A 13,196-nucleotide genomic window follows, 5' to 3' on the forward strand; every position below is an offset into this window, starting at 1 on the left:
CATCGAGACCACCCCAGGATGAAGGCTGGAGGGGAGGATGATGTTGTATGGCTCTGGGAAGTACTTCTCCATCTGTTGGAATATCGAAGCAGGGGCTTGGAGGAGCTGAGAGCAGCCCAGGCACTGAGAGTGAGGGAAGAGGAAGCCAGTGTCTGATAGAGAGTAGTCTTGCCACATGAGTCCACAGGATACCCTCGGGATTTGGCATTGATGGGTTCTTTAATGAGCCTTGCCCCAAACTGCCCCCAGACCTGTTCAGGCTGTTGTGTGAAATACAGACACTAGCTAAGCAGTTAACAGTCCTCTATCCCCAAGGACATCAATCAAGAACGCAGGACAAGGGTGAGTCGGGTACTGTGTCTCCTGAGCTCTGAGGAATCCCGAGCGAGAAGAGACCACACTGGAGATAGGGTAGACTGACAGAGTAGATGAGAAGGGCTCCCTGGTGGGAGGGAACGAGTGAATGACTGAGCAAGGAGAGCAGACAGGAGGGCAGCCTCATGAAGACTCTGCTGCTCTTGAGAGGTTCGCTAAGAAATGAGAACCTTGGGAATAAAAAATTTCGGTTCCCCCAGGGAAGCACACTGGGCTCCTGGGAGGAAGCCACTGACAATAAGCCTTCATCAGTGCTGGCCCCCGACTTGGGGAGGGTAAGTCAGGAGCTGAGTCTGCTCCTGGAACACTTAGCTGGAGGAGAAAACAAGGCCAGGGCTGAGCTGGTGTCTGACATTCTTCAAGGTCTCACCAAATACAATGAAACTAACATGGTAACCAATCAAAATTGTTCTAATGTTTTACCCCTACTGATCATATTAGAGGTTACCTAACCCTTCTGGAAAATTCTCCTAGCCCTGCATAAAAGCCCTTCGGGCTGCCACCATTTTGATGAATGGTTGGAGTCTGGGGTCTTTCTTCAGCGATTCTCAGACCCAATCACTCTCTAACTGGAACTCTCTAGCTGGAACTCACTGGGTCTGAAGACGGTCATCTCCCAGGGTTAGGGGCATCTGAGCAAGGGGGCTCCAGGAAGGGAGGCAGCAGGGTCAGACCAGGCAGCTTTAACTGCAGCTCTGGATGGCAGGGTTCTCGGGGAGACTTCTGACCTCCAGGTCTGGCCATCCCCAGCAAGGCTCCCCCCCCCTCTCTGAAAAAGAATGTAGAGTCTCTAAATCTCGAAAACCAGCGGTTTCTAGGAACCGAAACTGAAAGCTGTTCTGGCAGCCGGCCCCTCCCGTCCGGGGGCGGGGAGGCAGGACTTAAGCTTGGAAGTTGAAGAGTTGCGTTAAGGGCCAGGGTGCAGCAGTGTCTGAGTGGGAACCCAGGAACTCAGGCTGCCCTTCAGAAGCTCCAGGCTCTTCTAGTCGCTCTTCCCCACAGGACCCTGTCCCTTCAAACTTCTGTTCTCTTCCTCCTGGCTGTCCTGGGCCCGGATTGCAGTTCTGTAAGGCTTCTGAGCAGGTAGGTGAGGGGCTCCTGCTTGGCCTAACAACCTGCTTAGGGCAGGGGAGTCTGGGGTCAGGTGTTTTTCTGGGGGACTCTGTGCTGCAGGCACCCTCCCTCACTGTCTTCAGGACCAGAGCGCCTGGTGTCTGGCTGAATTGCGTTCTTCCCATGCACCAGCAGAGAAGCCTTTTACCTGCATATCCCTGGGTTTGTGGGTCTTCGGAGGGGGCCTGGTTAAGAGAAAACAGGGTGGATTTTACTCTTAGCTACTGACCAGCGTCCAGGATCAAAACCTCTCACAGGCAATGTCTGTATGTCCCAGAACTATATAAACACAGTGGCTCTTTATTCGGAGCAAATGGAGACTGGGACTTGAAACACTGAGTTCCCAAGGAAACGTTCTGTGTAATTCTCAGTTCAACTATTTTATAACATGTTTATTTAGTGTGTGTGCCCGTGTGTATGTGACGGTCAGAGGACAACCCCCAGAGCTGATTCTCTCCTTCCACAGCCGAACTCACACAGTCCCTGAACTCACATGGTGGCAAGTCTGCTTACTTGTTGAGCCTTCTCACGGGCCCTTTTAAAACAAACTAACAAAACCGAACCAACCAACCAATCAAACGAACAAAACCAAAAAAACCAGAAACCAAAACCACTTAAATAAATAAATAATAAATAGACACAAGATAATACCAGTTTAAGTATTTCATCTGCTTTAGAAAACCTGGCATACTGCAGGCACCAGATCAGTCCTTCATAGAATATTACGGTGTGTTTGTGTGTGCAGGGGGAGGGGGCACTTTAAACACCACCTCGCCAAAGCATGCTGGGTTCAAGGCTGCTCCCACTGACCATGGGGCGGATCCTTACTCTTTCCTGGAATCAGTTGCGCCTGGAAATTCCCAGTGTCCCCCACAATGGTGAAGCGATAGCAACGTGGGGTCGAGACTCCAATAGAGTGTGTGTTCACAACAGTCCTTGACCTCTCAGATCCACAACTAGTTTAGGCTGGTTCCCACATCTCTGGGAGACCCTCTCATGGAGGTTCAGGGTTGCTGGATGAGGAATGAACTGTGCGGAGTACTTTATAGGCAATCTCTTCATAAGTGTGAGTTTTCAACGTTGGCATAATTGAGCTCGGCGAGGTGGCTCACACTTGTAAGCATAGGACTTAGGAATTGGGGGCAGAAGATTGAGTTCAAGTTTCCATAGCGAGTTTTAGACTGGCATGGGTTATATTAGACTGATCTACATTTTTAAATGCATGCGATTTATTAGTCTATAATAATTGCATAGAAGAATGGGCTGTGGGCCAGTGAGCTGGCTTAGTGGGTGAAAGTGATTTGTTTCTAAGCCTGAAAAACCCAAGTTTGACCCCAACAATGCACATGATGGAAAGAACCAGCTCCTGGAACTGGAGAGATGGCTCAGTGGTTAAGAGCACTGACTACTCTTCCAGAGGTCCTGAGTTCAATTCCCAGCAAGCCCATGGGGGTTCACGACCATCAGTAATGGGATCTGGAGCTCTCTTCTGGTGTGTCTGAAGACAGCTACAGTGTACTCACATATATAAAATAGAGAAAAAAGAGAACCAACTCCCACAAGGTTCTTTTAACCTCTGCAAGTGTACCCATTTGACACATCTCCAGCACATTTAAATATGTATATATAAACAATATATACATATAAGTATATATTTGTTAACATTTTAAGTAAATATTTTAAAATGCTTAATAGATTAATAACAAATGAATACATTTTTAATAGCTAGTTAATAACAGGTTGTATCATGGCATATCCACATATGGTTAAGGTTAGTCTTCATTATCTTTCTCTTTGCTGTGATAAAATCCCTTAGGGGAAGCAACTTCAAGGAAGAAGGGTTTGTTGGCTTGTGGTTAGACAGGATACAGCCCTCTACAGTAGGGAAGGTGTGGCCTCAGAGGCGTTCCTCAGCTCAGCTCAGGTATGCACAGTCTGGACAGAGAGAGGCGAATGCTGGCACTTAACTTTATTTCATTCCTTTGTCTTTTTATACTAGTTCTGGACCCCAGCCGGCAAGACGGTGAAGTCTACATCCAGGGTGAGTCTTGTCCCCTCAGGTAATCCTCTCTGGAAACACCCTGACACGTATACTTATCCGTGAGCCTCACAGATGCCCTGGGCATGTCATGATACAATGAAGCTGACACCTGAAATTGGCCGTCATGGATGCTCATGTGATATCACTCCCCCTGTCACCCATAGTTTTTAGTTTGCTTTACTTAAGGCACGGAATTTTGGTGAGTTATGGAATCGGAATAAATACAATAAAACACAGGTCCCTGGGAAGGGTGGCACACGCCGTTTGTCCCAGCCCTCGGGAAGAAGAGGCAGGTAGATCTGTGTGAGCCTGGTCTACAGAGTGAGTTCCAGAACAGCCATAGCTATGTAGAGAGACTCTTATCTCAAAAATAAATTAAAAAAAAATAAATTAAACGTTTCAGTCAGCTGAATCTGTAGAGTAACATTGTAACCTTGGTGAATCATATGGCACAGCACTTGTGAGTGTACATGTGAATGCGTGTGTTCATGCATGAACACGTATGTGAGCTTGCCCTGGCTTCTGTGAAGTCCACCTCTTTCTGTGAGTACCTTAGATTTCTGAGTCATGGCTCACATGGTCTGGCTCTCCTCCCAGCCCTGGCTGTCCCTCTCTGGTGAGTTTCCTTGTGGGGGGTCCCTTCAGAAGCCAGGGGGGGTCTGCTCCTCTTCTCATGGATGTCTGACCCTTGTGCCAAGAGGTAAACCAGCAGCAGCACAGGTATAAACTGGACAGGGCCCTCAAATAGGGAAGTGTGAGGCTACTTGAACTCCAGGCCAAAATGCTGACCAGCTCACGAAGGAAGCCTTGTCTGCTGAGGCTGTCCACAGCTGACTCTTCCTCCTGGTATTTTGTCAGAGGGATGAGAAAAGCAACTGATCTGGTAATCTGCAGGAAACTAGGGACTTAGGAAGTTGCCCACAACTCACCCAGCCAGCGCTCTGGAGACTCAGGAGGAGGTGTCGGCCCACTCTTTCCATGTGGAGACTGGAGCTGGGCCCCCAGGGTTGAGGAGCATGGGGAGCAGTGCTGGGCTGAAGGCAGGACAGCCTATCAAAAAAGGTGAGCAAGTGGGGCAGAGGATGCTCCCACTGAGAATATGGAGGACAAAAAAAACTGTACCAGAAGACTTAAGGGTGCTCGAGAAGCACCTTCCAGACTGAAGAGCCCTGGATTTCTCAGGTGGATACCTAGTAATTTCATGGGACCCCATGAGTAAATCAGGAAGGGAGCTCCTTTGGGGTAGGGGATTAGTGTTTTTGGTGGTGGTGGTGGTTTTGTTGTTGTTGTTGTTGTTGTTGTTTTTTTTTTTTTTTTTTTTGAGGCAGGGTTTTACTGTGTAGCCCTGACTGTCCTAGAACTCACTCTAGACTAGGCTAGTCTCCAACTCAGAGATCTGCTTACCTCTGCCTCCCAAATGCTGGGATTAAAGGTGTGTACCACCACCACCACCACCACAACCTGGCTGGCAGAGAGCTCCTTAAAGGACAGAAGAGCTATGTGAGACTCAGGAAATATATGGTGCTGAGTTTCAAATGCATAGACACACAAACCAAGAAAATAAAACTGGGAGGGAAAGGAGCCACAGCAGTCACTCGTGAGTGGGGTTAAAGACACTGGTCCCACCCAGGGCCTTCCCCCTAGAATGGTGGGCTAAGGTGTTCGCCGTTGTCTTGCTTCTTGAGAGGTGGTGTGATCCTGTGTAATGTTTGGAGTCCTGTCCTCACACTTATATGTCCACACCAGAAGGCCAACACTGTAGTCTGTGGAAGGTGTTTTGTTTTTTTTTTTTTTTTTGCTTACCTGTAAGTGCCATGTGTAGTTTCTGCACTTCGTATTCTCCATCTTTAAAAAAGTTCTTTTTAGACAAATTCAGTCCCCACCCTGCCATGGTGGGAACTGGCCTAGATGGCTGCCAAAACAAGTTCTGCTGCTCATGGGCTCTGGGTCCCCTAACCTGGGACCTGGGGATAAGTTTGGCTGCAGACACTGTACTCTAAACATAGGGGTTCTCAGGGCAGACAAAAGGCAAGTCCTGGTGTTTCAGCTCAGGCCCAGTTGCTTTAAAAACAAAATTTAAAGAGATTCATTAGACTCTTTGCTAGTGATCTGATGCTTACTAGGCTGTGGGAGGTATGCTGTATTTTCAGCAGTGGTGAGCTATATAGCGTCAGGCCTTTCCTGACTTTCTTTTGGGTCCTATAAAAAAAAATAAAAAAAAAAAAAAAAAAAAAAGTTCTTTTTGAGAAAGTGTAGCCCTCACTGTTGGGCCTGGAGTTCATAGATCCTCTTGTGCTTCTGCCCCCTAGTGCTGAGATTAAAGGAATGTACTACCATGCCCAGCTTCTCATTGTTATGTGTCTACGTGTGTGTGTGTGTGTGTGTGTGTGTGTATGTGTGTGTGTGTGTGTGTGTTGGGGATATGTACATTGTGTACTGCCCCAGGAGACCAGGAGACGCTGGCAGGTCCCCTGGAGCTGGAGTTACAAGAGGTTGTGAGCCATCTGGTATGGGTGCTGGGAATCAAACCTTATGATATCTTATGAAAGAGCAGTCAGTGCTTTTGATCCCTGAGTGGCACATTCTCCATCCTGCCCCACAAAATACATTCAATCTCATATCAAAGATTTAGTCAAGAACAGAAACATGGTTGAATGCCCATTATGTTGGGACATCTATATTTCCATATCAACCTCTCCATGGCTCAAGGATCTCTTAGAAGGCATGGGAAGCATGTAAAAACTGTAGGATGTCCTGGTGTGCATGCGCGCGCACTTGTGTGTGTGAAATGCTGAATTCTGGACATAACGTGGCTGTTGTGCTTTTGAAATTATTGTAGCTGTGCAATATCACCACGTGACTGGGCCTGCGGGCACGGGGTTGGTCTGGTAAGGTCACATGCCTCCCTGAGGATTTTCACACAGTTGATGGGTGATAAAGGAAAGAGGGACATTTCCTTGAGTCCCTGTAGCTAGTGATACAGTGCACATGATCAGTCACAGTTTTGTAAAGAGTCAAAGGAACCTCAGAAGAAAACAAAAACAAAAACAAAAACAAACGCAGAAAGCTAAAAGCAAACCTATACAAGTGGGACAGTTGGGAAGGGGAAAGAGATCACTTGGACCAGGAGGAAGTCTAGACAGGTTAACAGGGGTGGGGGAGAGTATAATAAAAATGCATGACGTACAAGGATGCAAATGCCACAATAAATAATGATACAGCATGTGTATCATTAACATACACTAAAACTGCTGAGTGTGGTGGTGCACATCTTTAATCCCGGCATTAAGGAGGCAGAGGCAGGCAGATCTCTGAGTGTAGGGCCAGCCTAGTCTATAGAGCAAGTTCCTGGACAGCCAGGGTTACATAGAGAAACCCTGACTCAAAACAAACAGATAAACAAAAATACGTATGCTAATAAGAACAAAACAGGAAGATGTTCACAGAAGAACTTCACTCTGTATTTTAATAAGGATAGCAGCAGTGGTAACAGACAGCCCACATGCTGACTTAAGACTGATGGAATTACTTTTTTTAAAGATTTACTTTATGTGTATGCATTCCTCAGTGTCTGTATGTGCACATGCGCATATAAATACTCTCGGAGTCTGGAAGAGGGTTTTGGAATCCCTGAAATTGGAGTTACAGGTGGTTGTGAGCCACTGTGTGGGTGCTGGGAACCAAGCCCAGGTCTCTTGCAAGAACAGCCAGTGCTCTTACCTGCTGAGCTGTCCCCTCTCCAGGCCCTAGTGAGATCATTTGGAAACCATGTGGCTTTGCTGTTGAAGCTGATAGGTAGCCCTGTATTCCTTGTGCCATTTGTCTTAGGGTTTTACTGCTGTGAACAGACACCATGACCAAGGCAAGTCTTATCAAGGACAACATTTAATTGGGGCTGGCTTACACATTCAGAGGTTCAGTCCATTATCCTCAAGGTGGGAGCAGGGCAGCATCCAGGCAGGCATGGTACAGGAGGAGCTGAGAGTTCTACGTCTTCCTCTGTAGGCTGCTAGCAGAAGACTGGCTCCCAGGGAGCTAGGATGAGGGTCTCAAAGCCCATACCCATAGCGACACTGACACTTCTACTCCTACAGGGCCTCACCCTCTAATAGTGCCACTCCCTGGGCCATGCCTATACAGACCATCACACCACTGCTACTGAATGTCACTGGGGAAAGGAAGAACACTTTTCACAGTGCAACTAGAACACATAGTCACTGATGGAGAAGTTTGTGTGAACCGAAGACTTGCTGGGTCCTCTGGGTGGGAGCTGGCCTAGACTGCCCCCTGCTCTGAATACACTTCCTCTGGGTAGCCCAAGCAACCAGGAGCAAGGACATTGGTACCCAGTGAGAGTCCTGCCTGACATCCCAGTGTTTCGCTTTGGGGTTTAGTGCTGCAGTAACAGCTGTAGAGCTATCCATGCTCCCCAAGAATGTGCTCATGCCCAGGAAGGCTCAGCTGGCTCTGTAACAGCAGGTTTTGGCGTAGGATAGGCTATGGATCTGAAAGTCTTGCCAAGGAACAGTGTTTCCTGTGTGTGCCTGTCTTCACAGCGTCCCAACTCCCTTTCCTTTGCAGGTTGCTCCATTGCTCACCAGCATGGAAGAAGCAGTCGGGTTGCCCGAGGATAAACAGTTTGCATGCTTATCCGACGCTGTATTCATTTCCAAAGACAACAGTATTTTATCTGTAGAAGTCATCAAGAGTATTCAGGCTGCTGTGGCGGGAGGGAACGGGGTGGAAGTGGTCTCTATAGTTAAAGAGATTGTGCAGAAAGTATCCAGAACCACAATGAAAATCGCTGTGACTGGGGACTCTGGCAATGGCATGTCATCTTTCGTCAACGCCCTTAGGCTCATTGGACATGAGGAGGAGGATTCAGCTCCCACTGGGGTGGTGAGGACCACCCAGAAACCAGCCTGTTACTCCTCTTCCCACTTTCCCTATGTGGAGCTGTGGGACCTGCCTGGCATAGGGACCACAGCCCAGAGCATGGAGAGCTACCTGGATGAGATGCAGTTCAGCGCATATGACCTTATCATCATCATTGCTTCTGAGCAGTTCAGCTCGAATCATGTGAAGCTGGCCGAAGCCATGCAGAGGATGAGAAAGAAGTTCTATGTCGTCTGGACCAAGCTGGACAGGGACATCAGCACAAGTACCTTCCCTGAACCCCAGCTCCTGCAGAGTATCCAAAAGAATATTAGGGAGAATCTCCAGAAGGGGAAAGTGAAGGAGCCCCCCATATTCCTGGTATCTATCATGAAGCCTTTATTACATGACTTCGAAAGGCTTAGGGAGACCCTACGGAAAGACCTCTCTGACATCAAGTACCATGGTCTCTTAGAAACCCTTTACCAAATTTGTGAGAATACTATTAATGAGAGAGTAGAGTCCATTAAAAAGATCATAGATGAAAATAACCTACAAAGAGAGTTTGGAATCTTGACTCCAGACAACCTGACAGAGACTCGGAAAGTCTTCCAAGAAATCTTTGGTGTGGATGACCAATCTCTCAGCCAGGTGTCTCGGAGTATGGAAAAGCCAGATACACATTACAAGGCTAGCATAGAGTCCCAGGAGATACAGGGGTACCAACAAGATGGCTGGCCATTGGTTTGGTTGCATCGCCCTGTAATCCAGTTTTTCTCTACAGGCCTTGACCGCGTGCCATGCTGTTTTTACTCTCCTCACCATAGATACACGCAACAGAAAGGTGTACTTGATGAAACTGCTGGCAAAACCAAGAATTTTCTGTGGAAAATCCTGAAAGACTCCATTTCTCATCTTCAAAAGACCTAGACAACTGAGGTCTTCTCCCCAGCCCTGCACCTCACATGTACCCCCAGTTGAGCTAATCCCTGCCCCAGGGGTTCCAAGTTCCTTGAGGTTAATAGGCTGACTCTCCTAATGGTGCCTCATGAGGCACTATAATGGACTTTGGTCTGTACCATTTGTTTGGTTTTACTAATTGAACTATCAGGATCCCACTGTAAGAGAAATTTCCCTTTTCTAATTGCTCAGAATTTCACATTTGACACAAGCTCACCTTAGCGCCTATGATTAATATAGTTCCTCTTAGAGGCCTCTTGGTTTGCTCATATCTCTTTCCTACTTTTCTTCCCTGACTCTGGAGATGGAGTATCCCTTAAGGAATGGGGAAGACCATGGCCAGCAGAGGCCTGTTCTCTGACCCCCTCCTCTGATCTGTAAAGAGGAAAAGGGAGTTAACTCTGGTCCTACTGGTAATGGGATTTGCACAGTGCTGAACAGAAGGGTTCTTGGTGCCCTACACTACCCTCGATGATGTCAGTGGTACCATGACTAGTCATGGCCCCTCACACTCTTGTGCTCCCAGTTTTATATTGGACCTCAACTTCTTCAGCTGCCCCTAACTCTGCAGGCCGCACCCCCATCCACATACACACAGGCCCTTCTCCCGTTTCGTTCTGTTTGTGTGGCTTTGTGTTTCCTTAAGACAGGTGCCACTCCGGGTTCTGTCATGTTCCTTTCTCTCAGCCCGGCTTTCAGTAGACATCAGTACTGTCAGCCCTTCTCAGTCTCAGACCTTTCTCTGTCTTTCCCTTTCATCTCTTTGACAGATCACTAAATGCTTTCCCACTGCCAACTGTTACCAGCCTCACCCCGGAGTGTTTAGTTTGGGCTCATAGTTTGCCAGGACAGCCCATCACAGCTGAAAGTCATCACAATAGGGGCACGGAGCAGCTGGTCCCATGTGTCCTCGGTCAGGAAGCAGAGAGAGATGAATAGGTCTCTTTAGTACAGGTTTGCCTTTTCATTCAGCACAAGACCCCAGCCTATAGAACGATACCATCCACGTTCAAAGTGGGTCTCCCAACTTTCAGGTGTAGTTTCACACATGTGTAGGGAACTGTGGTTTCAGTTTCCAAGTGTAGAAACTCCCTCTAGACATGCCCAAAGGTCCCTTTCCATAGTGATTCTAGATCCTGCCAAATTGACAACCAATATTAACCACACAGGCACTGCGGGTATACAGGGGTTTTATTGGTTAATAGTGGGAAGAAGGTTAGGTGTGGCAGGGGTTTTATTGGTTAATAGTGGGAAGAAGGTTAGGTGTGGCTTAGTTGTACAGTGTTTTCCTAGCACATGGAAGGCTATGGTTTTGATACCCAGAAAGAAATAATATCTGTTTTGAGATGGAAAGAAAACACCAATTGTTATTTGTTGGGGGGGGGGGAATATGCACCAACCATACCCTCTTGCTGGCACAGGTACTTTATGAAAAAGCATCACTTAAATGTAAAAGGTGGGTTTACTTTATATGTTGTGGGTAAGGATAGGTTGAACTGAGAAGTCTCACGGCAGTGGGATTGGGGGTGAACCAAGTTCTGCTAAGACTCCCCTTCTGCCTGCTCGTTCTTTTGTTAACGTGGTTCCATGGACTCACAGGAAAGGTCTGCAATGAAATCAGAGGTTTTGTTTCCCATCCTTATGATGTACATGGGTATTCAGAAATAATTCTTGAGGTCACGTTTATAGCACAGATCCCGCTCCAGTAGGTTGACTGTGAGAAAGCAAGCGTGTTTTCTTAAAGCTCTTCTAAGGTTGTATGTGTTGGTTACAGGGACTCTAACCTGGCCCCAGCACTCAGGAAACTGACTGTGATCTCACTGTTAGCCTGGCTGGAGAAGTAGGGTGTGAATTCTGTGTCTTAGGTCACAGATGTAGATTTTCTCTTTGCTGGTTGTATGTACAGATACAGAAATATATGTCCAGGGGTATTATATAGTCATCATACACATTATTCTGTATTGTATGTAACATACATGTGATCTTAATCTCTATGATGGAATAAATCATCACAGTTATTATAGGAATAGATGTGTTATTTTTGTTCTTTATTTTTGATAACTTCATACATGAACACTGTGTTTACATCACCCTACCCTTCTCTTCCCCCATAAAACTACTCCTGCATTCCCTCAAATGTTTTTAATAATGGATTTTAAAAAGATTTTATGCATAGCATTTTAAAATTTTAATGGATTTAAAAATATTTTATGACATATATATGATATCTCTATCTATCTATATCTCTATCTTTCTATGTATCTTTCTATGTATCTTTCTATCTTTCTTCCTATCTATCTTCCTATCTCTCTCTCTCTCTCTCTCTCTCTCTCTCTCTCTCTCTCTCTCTCTTATGTGTGTGTTTCAAGATAGGGTTTCTCTGTATATCTACCCTGGCTGACTTTGAACTCACAGAGATCTGCCTACCTCTGTCTCTCAAGTGCTAGGATTAATGGTATGCACTACCACTGCCTGGGAATATATTTTGTTTTTAAGTGTCTGTTTGTGTGCATGTAAGTAATGATGCCTAGGGAGGCCAAAAGCATTGGATTCCCTTCAGGTGGAGTTAGAGGCAGTTGTGACCCATCTGATGTAGTTTCTGGGAACAGTACTTGGGTCCTCTGCAAGAGCAGTAGATGCACACTCTCAAATCTGAAATCTTTTTCCAGCTCCTAATAATGGGTTTTTAAGGTTAAAGTTTCAGGGGTTGGGGAGATGGCTCAAAGGGACAAATACCACTGCACAAACATGAGGAAGGACCTAAGTTTGAATCGATAGCACTTATGTGACACAAACAAACAAACAAACAAACAGTCTTAGGGTTTCTATTCCTGCACAGACATCATGACCAAGAAGCAAGTTGGGGAAGAAAAGGGTTTATTCAGCTTACACTTCCACATTGCTGTTGTTCATCATCCAAGGGAGTCAGGACAGAATTCAAGCAGGTCAGGAAGCAGGACCTGATGCAGAGGCCATAGAGGGGTGTTACTTACTGGCTTGCTTCCCCTACTTTGTTCAGCTTGCTCTCTTATAGAACCCAGGACTACCAGCCCAGGGATGGCACCACCCACAATGGGCCCTCCCACCTTTGGTCACTAATTGAGAAAATGCCTTATAGCTGGATCTCATGGAGGCATTTCCTCAAGGGAGGCTCCTTTCTCTGTGGTAACTCCAGCTTGTGTCAAGTTGGCACACAAAACCAGCCAGTACAATTGACCCCTTGTCAACTTGACACACAAACACATCACTATTAAGCCTTAACCCCTACTTTCTTATTCATCCCCAAGATCTAAATAACTTTAAAAGTCCCACAGTCTTTACATATTAAAATTGCAATCCCTATAAAATATCTAATATCTTTTAAAATTCAAAGTCATTTTACAATTCAATGTCTCTTAACTGTGGGCTCCACTAAAATACTTTCTTACTTCAAGAGGGAAAAATATCAGGGTACAGTCACAAAAGCAAAATCAAACTCGAACTGTCCAATGTTTGAACCATCCAATGTCTAGGATCCACTCAAGATCTTCTGGGTTCCTCCAAGGGCTTGGGTCACTTCTCCAGCTCTACATTTTGTAGCACACAGCTTGTTTTCTAGGGTACAGCTGCCTATTCTCCACTGCTACTGCTGTTCTTGGTGATCATCTCATGGCACTAGCATCTCCAAAACACTGCTGTCTTCCACTGCAACTAGGCTTCACCAATAGCCTCTCATAGGCTCTCTTCATGGTGCCAAGCCTCAACTCCTTTGCATGACCTCTTCAGTCCTGGGCCATCAATTGCAACTGAGGCTGGACCTTTACCAGTGGCCTTCCATGGCCTCTCACAATGC

General features: G+C 46.5%; 1 protein-coding gene and 1 non-coding gene across 4 annotated transcripts; both read left to right on the forward strand.

Annotated features, from left to right (window-relative positions):
- Positions 1-1,249: 1,249 nt before the first annotated feature.
- On the forward strand, positions 1,250-11,391 carry Irgm2 (immunity-related GTPase family M member 2). Of its 3 annotated transcripts, XR_010055117.1 has the most exons (4): positions 1,252-1,458; positions 3,488-3,529; positions 8,111-10,579; positions 10,623-11,391. XR_010055117.1 is itself a non-coding variant. In XM_039087216.2 (3 exons), exon 3 carries the CDS (start codon positions 8,132-8,134, stop codon positions 9,332-9,334), a length of 1,203 nt encoding a protein of 400 aa, XP_038943144.1. In that variant the 5' UTR covers positions 1,250-1,458; positions 3,488-3,548; positions 8,111-8,131; the 3' UTR covers positions 9,335-11,391. The 3 variants fall into 3 exon arrangements, 2 of the variants coding, with proteins under 2 accessions (XP_038943144.1, NP_001395677.1); XM_039087216.2 differs by having other exon boundaries at positions 1,250-1,458; positions 3,488-3,548; positions 8,111-11,391; NM_001408748.1 differs by having other exon boundaries at positions 1,301-1,458; positions 8,111-11,391.
- LOC120095409 (small nucleolar RNA SNORA5) lies at positions 5,386-5,521 on the forward strand. Its single transcript, XR_005490883.1, has one exon. It is a non-coding gene; the product is annotated as a small nucleolar RNA SNORA5 (small nucleolar RNA).
- Positions 11,392-13,196: the final 1,805 nt, after the last annotated feature.

The sequence above is a fragment of the Rattus norvegicus genome, chromosome 10, assembly GCF_036323735.1.
Source record: "Rattus norvegicus strain BN/NHsdMcwi chromosome 10, GRCr8, whole genome shotgun sequence".
Lineage (NCBI taxonomy): Eukaryota > Metazoa > Chordata > Mammalia > Rodentia > Muridae > Rattus > Rattus norvegicus.